The 17,787-nt window shown below is 48.1% G+C and overlaps 1 protein-coding gene across 2 annotated transcripts in view; it reads right to left on the bottom strand.

Annotated features, from left to right (window-relative positions):
• CCDC9B (coiled-coil domain containing 9B) overlaps positions 1-17,787 on the bottom strand; it is a 57,917-nt gene that overhangs the window by 19,678 nt on the left and 20,452 nt on the right. For both annotated transcript variants that reach the window (XM_072864719.1, XM_072864720.1), the window contains exons 6-9: positions 14,093-14,242; positions 4,513-4,587; positions 1,670-1,854; positions 202-263 (exon numbers count right to left, since the gene is read on the bottom strand). In XM_072864719.1, coding sequence (XP_072720820.1) covers positions 202-263; positions 1,670-1,854; positions 4,513-4,587; positions 14,093-14,242 — 472 coding nt within the window. The remainder of the gene's footprint in view (positions 1-201; positions 264-1,669; positions 1,855-4,512; positions 4,588-14,092; positions 14,243-17,787) is intronic.

The following is a 17,787-nucleotide window of genomic DNA, read 5'->3' as shown; positions in this document are numbered from 1 at the left end:
ACTAGCACCCAGACGCTCAGATCCCATCCCCTGAGCACTCTGCAAAGCAGAGCGGGCTGAGACCCCAACACTGCGCTCAGAGGCGTTTGCCCAGGAAAGCAGAGTTTCACAACTGACAGCCACGACAGCTTCTGTGGCACTGGGATTCGCACAATCAGCATTCACTAGCATCAGGACAGAGTCTAGGTGTCCCTTGCCAACCTTTCTTATTGCTGGGATTATCCAAGGCTGGCTCCCCATCCTTAACAAAGTCCTCTTCAAACCTGCAGGTTAAAAACAGGCATTGTCAGACCTGACCATTCTCCTCCGGTGTGCAAAAGCATGGGCAGGAGACCTCAAGACGATGCAGGCTCCAGCCTTCGGCCCTTCTGCACCTGCCCACTGGCAAATATGTGCAGGTTTATCAGCAGGAGCTGAAACTGCATGCACTAACCAGGAGAAATGAGGCTGTGAGGCAATTCTACCCCAAAGGAGAACCTCTAAAACCTTTACATCAGTACCCATATATATATATATATATTCGCGCATATATTTAATTCTATGAACATCCATGAAGCCTATAGATGCCTGCAGTGTAACTGTACAAGGCTCAAATGCAGCTTCCCAAGCTTCTAAATACAATCTGAAGTAGCTTCAGGACTTGTCTTCTCCGATCAGACCTGTCAGACTCATTTGCTTGGTTTCTAATCCTGCTTGGTTTGTATTATGGCTTTTCTCTTAAAATTGAATATAAGGGAGAAGAGTAGGGCTCAGAGCTGTCTTGCCAGCAACACTCAGCAACCACTTAAGTCAATTCACCTCTAATTATTGGGGTGTCAGTGACGGAAAATCTATGTATTTGGTCCCATTCCTCGGCCAAAAGATTGTCCCATCTGTCTGCCCTGTACAAACTCTTTTATCAGCAAACCCATGTAATGTTCCCTAACTCCACACCCTATCAAAACGTTACCTTGCTGCAGGTGCTAAGTCATCCTCCAGAGCTTTCTAGCCAGTGTGACCCAGCTGGACAAGCACAGTTAGAGGGACAGTGTTCAAAGCAAGGAAGCGTCAGACCCCATTAAGAGTGCTCCCACATTGCTGTCCCCAGGATTTCCCGCATATCATATAGGCGGCCCTTTGAAGTGATCCCCTCACACTGCAGTGCCTGAACAGGCTGAGTTTGAGGTGTGGAGGGTTTAGGCACATTGGCCTGTCCTGTGATTGAAAAGGAGAAACAAGAAGGGCAGTGAAAAAACCCGTGGACTAGCAATGCGAGTTTGTCCATCCCTGTTTCTAGAAGAGCATCTGCACCCTCCTGCCATTGGATTTGTCCATGTGGAGATGGAGAGGACCCTCCAGATGTAGACTGAACAGTGATTCACGCTTCCCTCCCTCCCTCCCACAGTCCAAGCCCTGGTGGGACCAAAGGCAGGCAATCTTTGTCAGCACACAATGTCTCCTATCAGGGTAGGAGACCTCACGTCAGAAAGAAAATACGAGAATCACTCTGATATCTGGTCCCACTGATAGACATGTTCAGGAGGAGAAAGAGACAGAGATGTGGATTTGGTCAGGGAGAGGCACATGACAGCATGGGATTTGATTAGCAACGTACATCTGCACAAGATCTTATCACTGGCTTTAGATGGCCTGCTGCAGACAAACCACCCCAGGACTGTGGAGGACCTACATGTGCTCTGACTTCTCCACATCCCAAGCCCGTCGCCACTCGCCCTTCGCGTTCTTGTGACGTGCCAGTCGTTCCAGGTCAATCTGATCTCGCTCTCTCTTCCAGCGTATGTACTCCGAGCGCTCCCGTCCAGTCATGGGGTAACTCAGGTCTCCAGGGCTCTTCTGCACTGACTTCCCACCGTCCTAGTGGAGGCAAAAGAGCTTCTTGTTAATAAAAATGTCTGAAACGTCTGCATTCAGTGTACTTTGTACTGTCACCACCAGAAATGCTCAGTAATATTTGAAAAGAACTTGGAGCAAGGTCAGCTTCTCTCTCTAAAGTGAGGTGCACATAGAAGGGCTCTGCTTTACCCATAGCCTAAATATACTGGTCCTGGGGTTGGCTGACTTTACAGAAAGGGACACTGAGGCAGGAAGAAGTTACGTGGCTTGCTTAGCGTCACATTGTAAATCCATAGCCAAAGCAGAACAAGCAACCATTCCCTCCCAGGGATATTCAGCAATGATAACAATAATTTGTAGCAATGTATTTCTGAAAAGTTGTTCCACTTCCTCCAGACTACATGAATAGTGTTACATTTCGAAGGATTAAAATTGCTTCCACCTAAACCCCTGGATTTTGCCATCTGTATACATTCCTCTTGCCTTAATGAGATGGGGCTTCGCTGCTGTTTCCCTAACCTGAACTGCAATGTTTCTTTGGCTCCTGCAGCGATATCTAACCTCCTGATCTGTGAAGCAGCTGCCATAAGATGTACTTTTTCATTCTAGATATTCAGTACCTGATTACAAACTTTTAAATCATGCCCCTGTAATTCTGTGTGCAAATGGCCACAGAATTGATTCGCCCCATTTGTACTTGCAGTCACTTTAACTGCAGGCATAAATTAGACAGAGGCTTTCACCTGCTGTGTTCCTGCTCACCTGAAGGTTTTAAAACCAAACGTTCTCAATTTTTCCTGGAAGAGGCACTTTGCTAAGGTTTACTTATGGCATATAGTTAGTTCCTGGAGTGCTTGCAACATCTCCCAACAGAGTTTGAGAGGTTGAACTCTCATAGAAGATGCACCAAGCTAATGAATTCCCCCACCTGAGGACTTTGGGACACTTAAAATCAAAGTTATGCTTACGAAATCCTTCACACTGACAGGGTCGAGAAGGGAAAAAGCCTTCTGTGACCACCAGGCATCCATAGGAGCCCACAGTCACAGGGCTGGGGCCAACCCTGTGCCCAGGGCATGTGGTACTGTGACTGCCAAGAGCAGCATTCTCAGAGCAAAGAGGCTCTTCACCTTCACTGCTTTCAGCCTCTCGGTTTATCCCTCCTCATGATAGAGTAGTTAAGGGCTGCCACTGTTCAGAAATTTAAAGCTTAATGAAAAGATAGAGCTGATGGAGCATGTGAAGAGGGAGAGGTGGGTAACCCAGCTGTCAGGTTAATGGACACGGTGGAAACAGGAGCCAACTGGCCATGGTGTGTTGTCAAGCAACACTGTGTAGTGAATAGCTTAGTGCAGAGCTCAGTCCTGGGGTGCTAATTACCAGCAGATAATTCATCACTTCATACACGTGCCCTTCCATGCCAGCCACCCTCACCCCTTCCCCAAACAGGAATTAACTCCTCAGTGTTGCACTGCTGTTAAAAGCAGAGCAGCAGGGAAGGAGTAACTGAAAGCCCTGTTACCAAGGAGACCCACCTGCGTGGGCCAGAGATGGGGTGGCAGTAATTGTTCCTCCGCTGGTTAGCTGGCAGGACCTGGGGGACCTGAGACTGCATCCCCAAGAAGGGAGAGATGAGCTCTGCAGAAAGGCAAGGCTCACTAGGGCAAAGCCAGGGCAAGCGCTGGTCCATGGGTTGGGGCACAGGCCTGGAGATGCTCCCCGTGGCTTCCAGCCCCATGGCATGGTAAGGCACAGTGGGTCCTGCCACGATGAATCCTGATGCACCCATAGAGGAGAAGCATGCAAGAGCTGAGCAGCACACAGCTAGTGAGAGCAAGGTTCAGCCTCCAGAGCTGGAGGATAAGGGAAGTACCCTGCACCATTACCTTGACCCTTAGCAAAGGGGAAGCCAAAAGTGAGGGAAAGACTGAGGCCGGTGCCTGTGTTCTTTCGTGGGCAGATGCAGAGGTGGCTGTGAGGCCCACAGAGCAGGGGAAGCTGGTCCCTGACCAGGGGCTCACCTCAGTTGCAGCATAGCTGTGGTTAGCTGGACTGTAAGGCTATCCTGCTCCCCTTTTCTACTCTGGGGGGCTCAGCTGGAATTGATGTTTAAGAGCCCATCTGTGTCTTCCTAATGAATCACACTGAGGTGGGGCTATTCAATTTGTGCTCCATTAATTAAGAGCATCTGCAGGCTCGGGGGAGCCAGCATGTCCTCCAGGGTTTGCATTAAACAGTCAGTGGGAAGGCCTGTGCTTTAATTTACCTCCATCCTACTCAGCTTCTGCTGAAGTGAGGAGCTGTAGCTAATATGGCCTGAGCCTCTCAACCCACAAGCAACTGTTTTTGGGAGAGAAACCAGCTAGGGCTGTGCTGCCACATGGGTGAGCACACGTTACCCTTCGTAACATCCCTGCTGCTGTGCTAGGGACTTAAGCAGCCACGACAAGGTGGGAAGGGCAGGTCCCCTACCACCTCTTTCCAGCACTGCTTTGCTTCAGTGTGTTAGCTGCTCAGCAAAGCTTTGGATGATGAGAGGGATGAACAGTGGGGACCACATCACAGCACATTGCTGCCTCCTTTAGGACTGAGGCAACTCTTACTGGTGGGGAGGCACATCCTACTGGTTTCCTCTTCCAAGACAAGGGTCCCCCCAAAGGGACACAGGGCCCCACTTACCTTCCGGCCGTGCTCACTTTCTGGGCCTCTGTCGCTGTCTGATCTCCTCTTCTCTGCTGTTCTCCTCTCCTCTGCCTGCAAGAGCACAGGCACAGGAATTATTTCAAAGATTAAGCAAGGACTCCTGGCAGGGGAGTCAGTGCCTGACCCTGTGCCCACCAGGACACGTAAGAACTGCCCAGAAAAGGTCAGCAAAAGAGGAAAGATTTTTTTCTGGGGCCCTGAATCAAACTGATGTGGAAAATAAGAAGTCAGAAAGTAAGGGATGTATGAGAAAAGCAAGAAAAAGGGATGTGTTCCCACAGGTCCCTCCTCCTCCCAAGCTAGAGGCAGAAAGGTGTCCTGTATGGTCCCATTTCTTTCCAAGGCAGACCAAGTTTCAGGTACCTTTTCAGATTTGGGCCAAAGACTCAGCTTACGATTCAACTGTATGAGAGCTGGGGGCCCATCTAAGATGCAGCTAAAAGCCAGCATGGTAAAGTTGGGAGTGATTTTTGTCCCTGTCAAACACAGTGCCCTTCTACTGGGGTCCATCCCGGCTTCCACTGGGTTTAGCCATGCTGCCACCAGATCGGCAAGCTCTGCTCTAGTGTTGACATGCCCCTGCCTGGCAGGAGGTGAAAATTAGCCCCTCTGTCTTAATGAACTACAGACACTATACATGAGGCATGCCACAAGCCGGGCAGTTCTGTGCCCCTGCGTGGGACTGATAATAGAGACACAGCCATATCAGAGGCCAAGGTGGGGTCACAGTGGGTCTTAGCAAAATAGCCTGCAGAGCATAAGTATCTTTTAAGAAAGGCTTTCTGCCCTGGATAGATAGTATTGTTGGGCTGCCACCGGGAGGGCTGCTCACCGCTGCATGTGCCGGGCAGATGAGGGCAGGGTACCAGCCTGCCCCCCACACTGCTGAGCCCCTCAGGGCAAGGGGTTGGTGCTTGCTCGGGGCTCTGCCCTGGGGTGGCCGCATGCCTCCGCGAGAGGCTCCCGCTCCCACCCGGATGCTGCCACAGCACATGATTTGCAGCACGGCAGCTGCCAAGTGGCACAGCATTTATCACGCCTGCCTGCCCCGGTTTGGTAACCGTACGTGGCAGCCCCGGGGCCGCCTCGCACAAATGCTGCCACGAACAGTGAGCGGAGAGGCCCCGGCGTGCTGCAGCCCAGCGGGCCCCCTCGCACCCAGCGGAGCCAAGGCATCCCCAAATTCCCCTCCCTGCTGAACAGCTACGGGGCCAGGCAGTGTGTGGGGCTGAGATTATTGTGCTGCCATTTTGCATTGCCAAGCAAAACTGAAACACAAAGAGGAAAGTCACAGCACAAACTGCCAGGTCAGCCATTCGAGAAAGTGTCAGTGCCGTGAGGTCTAACCCAGGCTGGAAACAGGACTTTTATTCCAGTCATTTGCCAGCCCCAAGTTTAGCCCAGCATTATGGGGCTGGATGCGGGAAACTGGGGATACCAGTCTCAATACCTGCTGGCTCTGCCCAGCCTCCTAAGGCAACTCACCCCCGCTGCAGCCTGTTCCCACGTACCCGGTGGGATCGTGCTGGGAGCGAGCTGGGGGCAGTCTTTTTGTGGGTTGTCCGCATGTGCTAAATTGGAGGCAGGTGGGAAGTGTGACCATATAGTCAGTGCTCATGGACATGGCACGACAGCTTCACCTGTCTGACTGGTGTGAAGCTGGTGTAGCTCCAGTACAGGTTGAAGGTTGTGTAAACAAATCCTTGGAAATAATGAGGAAGATGTTAGCTATATTGGATTTCTCAGCAAAGATTTGGGAAAAAATGCAGAGGGGCTGTGCTCAGAGAAGCCACCCCTCACCATATCCTGGCCTGTTGCAAAACGGGCCAGGATATGGTGAAAGACAGTACTGGGTATTTATTTCAAAAGGTTGCTGCAAAACCTTATGTAACCAAAAATGCTCCCTCCAGGCTCAAAGTCAACTGCTCGTGCAGCCCCATTTGAAGAATCTAGTAGCGAGGGATCTAATGAGTCTCTGCAGCCCCAAACTGAGACTTTGCATTTATAGAGAGATTAAAACAGCAGAAACCTGGAAACTTTGCTTATTTGAGGAGGCTGGCTGGGGAGCAAGGTGCAGGTGGATGTTTAGCCTTTAAAGCAGCTGTAAAAGAAACTCACCATTTTAGAAAGACTACAAAGGAGCCAGCTGCTGTGGAAGAGCTGGAGCCCCTCTGTCCCTGGGGGAAACCTTGTGTAGGAGGAGAGACAGGAGAGAAGGAGCACTGATTGCCTCGGAAATGCCAAAGACAGCTCATAACTGATGGGGAAACTGAGGCAGGGAGCTGCATGGGTGTGCTTATTGTTTCATCTGAGTCTGCATATTTCTCATGCAAGCTCATGCAAAGAATGATTCGGTTTGGACCCTTTACAATGCCTGATTGTGTCCCAGAAGACGGAAACCGGAAAGCCAGAGCATCCGCACAGCCGGAGCACTGAGCCAGAGTGTGCATAAGCAGCGGGGGGAGCATGTGCCTCTGCCTGTCTGCAGCCCAGCGCAGCTTGACTTCAGCCCTGCCTCTGCCAAGCAAAGAGTGAGCCTGCGCCCAGGAAATGTGCTGGGATGGCCCGGCTGAGGGACTGTGCTGCAGCTCGCGAGACGCAGGAGAAGACGCAGCTCCTGCGTGGCTGGCCAGCGCCGGAGACCTGCAACCCGGAGGCTGTCCAGTTTTGGGCACCAGCTCTTCAGTGCACACCACAAATTGCTCTGTCACAGGGACACTGTACAACTCTCCATCCTTTTAACCCCTCGCTCAAAGCCAGGCTGCCTTTTTCCTTAGTCTGCTTCTATTTTTGCTTCTCAAAGGGCACTGTGGAAAACAGAAAGGACTAAAAAAATCTGGTTCTCTTCTACTGGGAAAGCAGGTCTGAACTGTGCAGTTAAGAAAACATGGTTAGCTTTGCTTTTGCAGTGGCTCAGGAGCAGATTTTCGCATTTGCTCCGTGCTGCCCCAGAGCTGCTGTTAGCCTGTTATGACACACCCAGGCCATGGGGAAGCAAAACATGTTTTTCTCCTCCTTCCTCCTCTCCGCCCCCAAAATTATGAAATATGACAATGACATTATCATCTCATAGTTTAACTGTTCCTGCACAGCAGGGGAAGAGATGTGAGGGGGGAACAAAAGCCTAAAGTAGACAGAGAAGATTACATTTGTTTATCCTGAGATTTATGCAAGGATTTCTCTATTTCTCAGCCACAGAATGGTCTGGGGCGGGGGGGGCCAGAGCCTGCTCCTAACCAGGATACGGCCCTGGGATCCCAAATGCTTTCTGATGCTGGCTTTGTCTGACCTTCCGACGTACATATACCCAGCTAATGTTAATGTGCAAGGGTGACGATGCTGATCCCATTATCCAGCCATGTTAAGCACTGCTTTGCACTAACAGTTCTCCATACCAAAAGCTTTGACAGGCTTTGACGTCTCTGGCCTCTTCATTGTCTTCTTATTTTAAAAATAAGTACTAATAGCTGTGTTAAATTAACCTTTCAGTACCCACTTCTCCAGGCATGTGTTGGCACCAGAACTGGCATTTCTTCTGGAAGAGGAGATTTTTGTAAGAGCTTAGAGCTGCCTTTCCAGTGCCCGGATCCCCCACTGGGCAGGATTTTTGAAACTAATATATGAGAGGATATTTTTTCCTAACTCTTTTGAAAAATCTGCCTACTAATTGTGCTGCCTGAAGGGAGCTAAAGACTTTTCAGCCACCCTTTCCACCTATCTTCCCCTCCCATCTGCAATGCAAAAGCAAGTGTTTCCCCTGCCACAGGTTTGGTTCCTCTCCCAGGCAAGCATGGGAGTCAAACTCATCTGTGTAAGTCCCTGAAAGCAGCTTTTGTGTCTCTTGATTACAAACAGTCATTTCTGATATACCATCCTGGGAAACTCTGTTAATAAAAGGACAATTTAAAAGCCCTGAAGCCCTATCAACTGTCCATTTAAAAGATGATTTGTAACCTGCTAATTAACCATTGTGCTCCACTGGTCCTGGGCTGCCAGCTTGCAGCTCTAATGTATTAATGATCCTGAAACACTGCCAGAGCATGGAGTGGCTTTTTAGGAAAACTGGTGCTAAATATTAGGCATTATCCCTGGCCCTGCTTGCAGATTTAGGGGCAGCCAGGCAGGGGTGGGAAGAAAGGTCCCAGATGTGGCACCTCCAAGCTAGCACTGGAGGCTGTGAAGTTGCATCAGTGGAGCGATGTGCTCAGGCTAATTCGTTCTGCAAGGAGACAGGATAATTTGTCCCCCCAGCCCTCTGTGCTAACAGAGAGTGAGTCTTTCACTGGGTAGAAAAAATCAGGCTTCAAGATGGCAGAGTAATATAAGGCACTGGGGCTGTTTTGGAAAAGCAAATTGTGAGAACAGCTTTTTTTTTCCTTGCATTTCCTCTTTGGCAGCTTCCGCCACAGCTGGGTGCTGTCAGCTCCAATGTGGTCTGGGACTGACAATGTGGTGCTAGCTAGAAGCACCAAGGGCGGCAAGAATGGGAGTCTTTTTTTTCTTTTTCCTTTTTATTGAATTTCATCATGAATAAACATAGAGGAAAATGTGGGATAACAAGGATGCCCATCAAATGTTTTAATAGGATAAATATGGCAAGTGCAGAGAGGAGGAGGCAAATTTGACAGTGGCCAGGCTACGGGATGTTACCGAAGGTGGACTGATGGATGTGATCCTCTCTCCTAGGCACCACAGGCCTCTGTGGGAGGGAGGGCACAAATAACCCAGAATGAGCAGGGAACCAGCTGGGGCACGAGGTGAAAAACCCCAAAGGATGGACCGTGCTGGGGTAATAAGGGAGGCTGAAAGCTAATGCTCAAATTGGGGGTCTCACCTCAGGTCCTAACACACAGCTACTCAGATGACAACACCGATACCCCATCAGGCTCTCCCAGTAGCTGATCAATTTGGGGATTAAAATGAAGTTTCCCTTTTGGATTAACAACTAATTAAAGGATAGAAAACAAAAAATGGCAAGAAAATGCCAGTTTCCATGGTAGAAGATTAGCAGGGCTGTGCCACTGGAACACGCGCTGCTCAACATGCTCATAAATGGTCTGGAAAAGGAGCTGAATAGAGAGATGACAGTTTGCTGATGATACTAAATCATCCAGGGCAAAGAATGTAATTTGCCAGGAAAGAGCTGCAAAAGATCTCTTGACATCGAATGCCTGCATCATAAAATTATGGATGAAATTCAATATCAGTAATACAAAATAACTCACATGGAGAAAAATGCCCCTTCTTATATATACACACAGAGTAATGAAGCCTGAACTGTGATTAACACTCAGGAATTAAATTTTGGTGTTATTGTGACTAGTTCTCTGAAAATGTTATCTGAATTATTTAGGAAAAAAAGCAAAGAAAAAGCAAAGTTGTTAGGAGAAGAATAGAGAACAAGCCAGAAACGTTGTTATGTCACTGAGTACATCCACAAGAGCCCACAGCTTGAATACCATGTACAGTTCTGGTCCTCTTGTATTAAAAGAATATAGTAAAAATAACAAAGGCACAAATGAGGGCAATGAGAGTGATCAAAAATACAGAACTACTTCCCCACCAGACACGTCTAAATAGGGTCAGTCTCTTAAGCCTGCAGAAGAGATGGCTGAAGGGAGATGTGAAATGGGTCGATAAAATCGTTTGTGCTTTGGGAAAGTGAACAGGGGATGATCTATGCACTGCTTCCTGTGATGCAGAAACATCAAATGGAGTTATCAGGTAACAAGTTTGGAGAAAAAGAAGGGATGCATGTTTCAACACAGCATGTCACTTAACATTGCAGCTCCTGGCTGGAGATGTTGTGGGGGATAAAGTTTAGATGGGGTCAAAAAAAAAAAAATTAGAATTCAGGCAAGAAAAAGCCTGTCAAGGAGAAAGATGCTGTTCGTGGCAGAGGAGGCCCCTGACTGGGGGGCTGGTGAGTATAGGAGGGGAGGGATCAGTGCAGGCTTCCCTGGTCTTCTGCTCTTTCCCTGACGCTGTGCTGCTGGCTGCTGCTGCAAAGCTTAGTGTTAGTGCAAACACTGCTGCACTAACATTCCTGTTAGTGCATGGCCCTCACTGGGCAGGTCCCAGCTCTTCTGCAGTGCTGGGGTGGCTTTGGGTTGCAGAGCCCACCAGGGCTGGTTTCCCTGTTTATCAGCTGGTTCCCTGTTTACCAGTTTTCCTGAAGTGATGCAGCGCTGAGCCACTCAGCATCACTCACATGCTTATCGTCACCATAGTCAGGAAGGCAGAGGCATGCTATAACCCTGTTTACGTGGGGGAAACTGAAGCCCAGGGCTGCCAGGGTCTGTGGATGCTGTGATCCCACCAGTGCTGGTGGGATTCGGCTTCCATTTCCAAAATGAATTGCTGTATTCAGCATCCCTGTGACACACACTGAGTTCTGCAGGCTAAAATTATTTAACAGAGGTTTTCTACATTTTGGTATTACTATTATCTGCTCTCTGCACTGCAGTCTTCCAGTGCCCCTTGGAGAAACACATTGCTCTGAGGCACAACATGTGAGACAGACTTGCCTGGTTTCAATTTTTCAAGCACTACCACTATCAGAAAAAATAAGTACTTGTTTAAAACACTAATCCTTAACACAGCTTAGGAACAGCTGAAGTGACAGGGTGGGCCAGACCAAATCTCCCTTGACTCAACCAGCCCAAGCTGGCATGATGTGTCAGATGCCAACGTGACCTGTCACTTCAGGCCCCATCTGCTTCTGTCACTGACCCTGGGAAAAGGTTGACCAAGTGCGGATGGAAGAAAGTAGCTTGCAGAGCTGACCATGAAATCCAACCATTTAACTCTCTTACAGCCACATCCTTTTGTCACGTTGTAAGGTGCTTGCGTGCTGAGAGCTGGATTTTGTCCTGGCTGTTGTAGCTGTTGTCTGAAGTTACACAATTAAAATGGCAATATGAAGGTATCTTCATTAACTAGGGATGGAACAGGGCCCCATCAGTCTAGGGAAATCACCGGGAACAAGGAAATCTCCTGAGCTTAGCTGGACTCTGAAGCATATCCAGCTGGTAACAGGTATTGGAAACTAGAGTTTCAAACCCTTTTGTATCTTTTTCTAAATTATAACAGAAATCCAAAGAACAACAACAAATACTCCCATGAAAGCCCATTTTTTAAATAAGCGCATTAACATGCACTACCGGCCCCTTCATTTCCCAGCCTTGGGAGATGTGGTCCGCAGCAACCCCTGTGCTTGCTCCCTTCCTCCTGTGCAGGCTGGGAGAGCACGTGGTCCCTGAAAGCACCCTGCCTTCCAGGGAGCAGCAAGCCCCCATTCTGCTCTCTGTGAGCTTCCAAGGGGAGGGGTGCTTCTAAGCTCAGCAACAGAAAGCAGGGGACAATTTTCCTGTGCCGGCAAGAAGCATGACGCTATCGCTAAACAGGTCTTGCCAGCGACGTTAGTCCAAGACTGCTGTTGAGCCAGGCTATCTGTCCAGCCAGAAGACCAGGTGATCAAGCAAAACTAATCTTTCTTTTCAGTCCTAAGTAAGGCTGAGGGCATATACTGCTCCTCGGTAGTGTTGTTTGATAGCTAGAGTTATTTGAAGCCTCTGTGGCTTTCCTGTGCTCCTGACAGAGATCCTTCTCTAGTTCAGCCAAGGCTGAAGGCACCAAATGGCTCTGCACAATCCTTCTCCCTGTGGATGTCAGCACCAGCAGGCTCTTGTCCAGCACCTAGCAGGCCTCCCTCGCAGCCTGCTGCTGCTGAAGAGTGCCTGAGCTTCAGTCCAACCCTCTGCCAACGGAGCGACTGGGTTTGGATTAAGGGGAAAAAAAAGGGAAGACTTTAACTGAACTTTGGTCTCTGAGGAGGAGCAGCATAGAGTTGTTTGCATTCCTGGGGATTATCAAGATTACCTTCTAGCCCAAGCTGTGTGAAGGAGACCACTGTGGCTATGTACAATTGAGGAAAGGAGGGTTGACAGAGTTATGCGAGCTCCTTGCACTGCTATATGGAGGTAATTGCATTCATTGGGAATGAATTTAAATGAATGAGCTTAAATGAATGGCAGCACAGTGGGAGCTGAAAGTAGCACAAGCAAGACCCAAGACACCAACCTCTGCTGAATCACCAAAATCAAATCTGCCAGGCATTAGGGACTTCACACCCTCTTTGCCAGCCTACGATTCAAAGCATCAGATCTTCAGTGGTTCATGTAAAAAGGTGTCGGCAGATATGGCTTTAAGCTAGCACAGCTGCAGGCCCTGCTCTCATACACACTCTGAATCTAACTGCTTTGGGGCCAATATGAGCAAGGCATCACCAAAACCACATACATGGACCCTCAGCCTCAAATTTCATGTTCCATAATAAAAGCATACGAGATATTACCTTTTCCAGGGCTGTCCATGCACTTAAAACAGGGCACAGGATCTGAAGCCAAAATCTAGGCTCTCCTCCTGCTGCTCTCTCCTAGCACAGTCCCAGCCTTGATGACCTCAGAGATAAGTATTTAAACAAGCCCAGCGAGAGCAGAAGAGGAGAGACTTGCTCTGCACATCACAGAATTACATTTGACAGCCTCAAGGACAGCTACAGCACAGGCATGGTCAGGTCACTCTCATCCTACCATCATGTCTAGGTGTGTTTGTGATGCCTAGACTGAAGCGGGCAACAGCTGCCACATGAACCTTGGCGAATGGACAGCTACTAGTGGCTCAATCAGGCAGCCTATATGAGGTTTCTGGCACTCAAAAAACTGCTTGGTAGCCATGAGAAAGGAGCCCATGGGCTTTCAGAGCCTAAGGTAAACTCTGGGGAGGAGGAGAAGCTGAAGATTAACGTGGGCAGTTAGCAGATGGTTGGCTGCTGTCCCAGAGAGGGTGCTGCATAGGTCTCCCAGCGTTCCTGGGTGTGTTTGGCAGCTACACTAAGTGTTGTTTTCCTTCATAGTCTTTGATGACCCTGTTTGCTGCAGGCATTCTTACTTATCTGTGCAAACTCTCAAATAGGAAAATATCACATGCCTCCGTGTGTGTAAAGAGGAAGGTATTTGCAAAGAAGTATTTGAAATATGTTTCAAAGATTAACAAAGTTCAGCCAGCTCACTCAGCAGGTTATAGCCAGGCACAGCAGGACTTGGGTTTAGAAGCAGATATTGCCCAGCTCTGTTAACTTTTAAGTCATGCAGTGAGTCAAGAGGACAGCGCTCCTGACTCAATCTGCTGTATGGCCCCAAAAAGAAGTTGGTAAGAGACAGGAGGTGAAATTCATGCCCCATATCTGGCAGTGCTTTCATCAATCCTCCCAAAACAACATCTGATATTTCATATGGACCCAGTATGTTTAAGAGCCTGCTAGCTCTAGCTAGGATCACAGAGAAGGGAAAGGATTGTAGCCTTTCCTCTTTCACAGCGATGGAAGCCAGAGAGTTTTATGGTGATGGGCTCCACACTATTACTATATAGTCTCCTCCAATGTCCTGTTGCTGGGCTAGCTCCTAATCTGTCTCCACGGCCCTTCTCATGCCAGCAGAACGAGTGGATGCCACTGATACATTGCAGTCCAGTCACTCGCAATGCACTTACTTACTTTTTCCTTGTTATCCATGGTGATGGCAATCTGCATCCTTCTCCCCCGGCGGAAAGCCACCAAATGGTCTGTCTCTTCTTCACTCAGGTCTGGCACTCTGCCTGGGCCAGGGAAGCACTCGGTGCGTTTCTCACTGACGATCCGCTTGCCCTGGAAAGGACAGGATGAGTTAACGACACCTCCATTAGCCCTGTGCAGTGCCCTTCCTAGGAGAGTGGCCATTCCCAAACTGCAAAGGATTTTGGTCTGGCAGAACAGAAACATGAACCAGATAGTCAGTCTTCTCGGTTTATAAAGCTGCCACCCTACTTTAAGGGATATGTAATATTCCATAGGCATGTTTAACTAAGTACAACTTAGGTAGGGTGGGATTTACCCTGTTCAGATGCTTTGCAGCATGAACACTGATGGACGTTTTTATTTTAGACAGGCGAGCCATCTTGCATTTGTGTCTTTGAAACAAATATGAAGTTGTCCTCTCACTGAATGCCACATCCCAATAAAATGTGAGGCTCCATTGGAGCAGAAGCCTAGAGGGTGAAAGAGAAGGGAAACAGTGGTGTTCTCTCCAACCTTGCCCACAAAGCAGTTACTACCCTGAAGTGTATTAACACTTGATAATTTATCATCTTCATAGTCATTGTGCATTCATATTTCTGGAATGATTTATTCAGCAGTGGAATAGTTTAGAAAACTGATATATAAACTCCTTGAACAAGCGCAGTTTACCCCTTTCAGATATTATTTCCAGCTGTCTGTATCAGTTCATGACTTTACTGCGTGGATTTACATCTGGTTCTTATTTTGTTAATTATCTTTGTTGCTGGCTGAGCTCCTGCCAGTGCCCTCAGCCATCACTTCCACAAAATGAGCACATCTTTTGTACAAAAATACATACTTTTTCACATTTAAAAGTATCATCTTTCAGTTCCATCATGTGCCTTTTTATTTTTGCCTTACAAGGAAATGAGAGACTTAATAAGTCATCTCCATCTTTATGTCTGAACTTTTTCTTTTCTCTTCATCTGTATGATTCCTCTGCTCGACTTTACCAGGGATGAACAAACCTCAGAAGCTTCCCTCTCTAAAGGATGGTATATTTTCCTCTGTTTTTCTCCTTGGACTTCCACACATACTGGAGTCTTGATTTCAAAGGAGCTCAGAATCTCCAAGTAAACTTCAGTGAAACTTGGGAACTCTTTGTTGCTACGAACTTGGTTTCAAAAACAAACAGCACACATGACCTCTGATTTGTAAGGAAGTCTTGCAAGCATCAGTGAATTTGCCATGACATATGATATCAAGATGTCTTGCATTAGCCTCATCTTCACTTGGCTCTGCCAGAAGTGCAGATGTTAGCATGGAGGGAGCCTTGCTGTAGACAGCCTCCGTCAGCAAGACCTTTTTTATCGCTTGTCCAGTCATCAAGCTTCCTAACACATGATAAATGTCTTAGGAGGTACTGGAGTATTTCCAGCATCAGACCTTCAGTCTCTTGTTTATTCTTCTTTCACATCTGTGTAATTTTGCTGTCTCAGCAGGGACAGTTCTTGAATTAGTCTGATGCATGTGAGAGGAGGAGTGGGCCCTGCACTGCTGTTGGTTCTGTCTGCCAAAGCTGTGTGGACATGGCGGGAACCTTTTTATGCATTCCCTTGAGTATGTACAGCTCTGGTTTTAGCTGTGAGCTGTAGCTCCTAACAAGTTTTCCTGCCCTTAGTAGGACCCTTGCTATTTCTGCTTTTCTTGAAATAAGTGAAGCCACATGTTGCATTCAAAGCAAGGATCTGCTGCCAATATGTTCAATGCCATTCTAGTACCTTCCGCGTTGTTCTCTATGTTTGCGTCAATGCAGCCTCCTACTTTGACTGCTGCTGAGGAACAACATCTCTGAGCCATCCCTAGAGGTATCAAGATCTTTTTCCTGAGAGAGTAAAATCTGATAGTCAAGAGAATAGGCAATCATTTAAATATGGAGTACAACTGTCTTGGCATCTACCATAGCCAGACATTTAGGTGTACTTTTACCTGCAGCCAGGGTATATGTCCTGGAAAAGTCCCCATACCTATAAACTCTGTGAGCTGTTTTAAAGGTTTTAGTCTATGTATCTGTCTTGAGAAGGGTATGATTTTATCAGAGACTAGGCAGAGCCAGAAAGTTCAAACCAGAATCTAAACTGCTCTGAAATCCTAGCTTTACTTCCCCTCCACAAATAGGGCATGCTATACTGTCCTTAATTACACATCCCATTGCAGTCACAACGTTACAATTGATTGCATTAGTGCAGCTTAGTAAGTGATTGCCTGATTACTAAACTAAAGTCAGAACTGTGAAGGTGTGACAGCAGATGTGAAGGTCAACGACAGCTTTGGCAGCAGTGACTAGAAGACAGTGAATTTTAGGAGCCTGAGAGCAGTAAGGAAGGCAAGCAGCAGACTAGAGACCATGGGCTTCAGGAGAGCAGATGTTGACTTGTTCAGGGAACTGGTAGGCAGGATCCTGCAGGAAGCTGTCTTGAAGGGGAAAGGAGCCCAGGAGACCTGACTGATTTTCATGGACAAGGCACAAGAACGTAAGTAAGGACTTCCTGTTGTACAAGAGAATGAGCAGGTGAGGAGAGAGCCCAGCTTGGCTGAGCAGGGAGCTCCTGGTTGAACTTAAATGCAAAAAGGGAGTGTGTGGGAGGTGGAAAGGGACAGGCTCTCAAGGAAGATTACAGGAGCAGGACCTGGGCATGCAGGGATGGAGTCAGGAAAGCCAAAGCTCACCTGGAGTTGAAACAAGTGAGAGATGTGAAGGTCAGCAAGAAGGACTCCTGTAGATACATTAGCAGCAAAGAAAGTTGAAGAAAGCTGTTGGCCTGCTGCTGAATGGGGTGGGCAACTTAGTGACACAGGGCTTGGAAAAGACTGGTTACCCTATGCCTTCTTTGCCTTGGTCTTTTACTGGCAAGGTCTGCTCTCTACCTTCCAAGTCTCTAACCTAGTGGCAGAGTGAGAGAAATGCCTCACTCCCTCAGCATCCTGGAAGATTCAGTTATGGACCATTTAAATAAAGTAAGAAGGTGGGCTGCATCCAAGAGTGCTGAGGTTGTAGGCCGATATTGCTGTGAGGCTACTTTCTACTGCTTAGCATCTTCTTCAGTGATCTGGATAATAGAACAGACTACACCTTCATCAAGTTCATGGGTGTTCAAGTTCAAGCTGATACACTGGAGGATGGCACAGTCATTCAGAGGGATCTTGACAAGGTGGAGGAGGGTCAACAAAAACAAATGGCAAGTCCTGCACCTGGGACAGAAGAACCCCGAAGAATGCCATGCATCACTACAGGCAGGGGCCCAGCTGGCTGGGAGCAGCTCTGCAGAAGTACTTTGGGAGCCTGGTCGGCAACAACCTGAGCATGAGTGAACAGTGAGGAAGGCTAGTTGCTCACTTGGTTCCACTAGCATGAGGACAGCCATCAGGTTGAAGGAAGTGATTATCTACCTCTGTTTGGGCCATATTTGAAGTATTGTGTCCAGCTTCCCTTCACTGCAAGATGAGAGAGGTATAGACAAATGGGAAAGAGTCTAGTGGAGGATCATCAAGATGGTTACAGGGCTGGAGCACAGGATGCACACGGTGAGGCTGCATCTGTTAGGTCTGGAGAGAGAAGGCAAAGAGGGGACCTAATTGCAGTATTCCTCCTTCTG

Source organism: Ciconia boyciana, chromosome 6, assembly GCF_034638445.1.
Source record: "Ciconia boyciana chromosome 6, ASM3463844v1, whole genome shotgun sequence".
Taxonomy (NCBI): domain Eukaryota; kingdom Metazoa; phylum Chordata; class Aves; order Ciconiiformes; family Ciconiidae; genus Ciconia; species Ciconia boyciana.
This window is presented reverse-complemented; position numbering and strand designations above follow the sequence as displayed.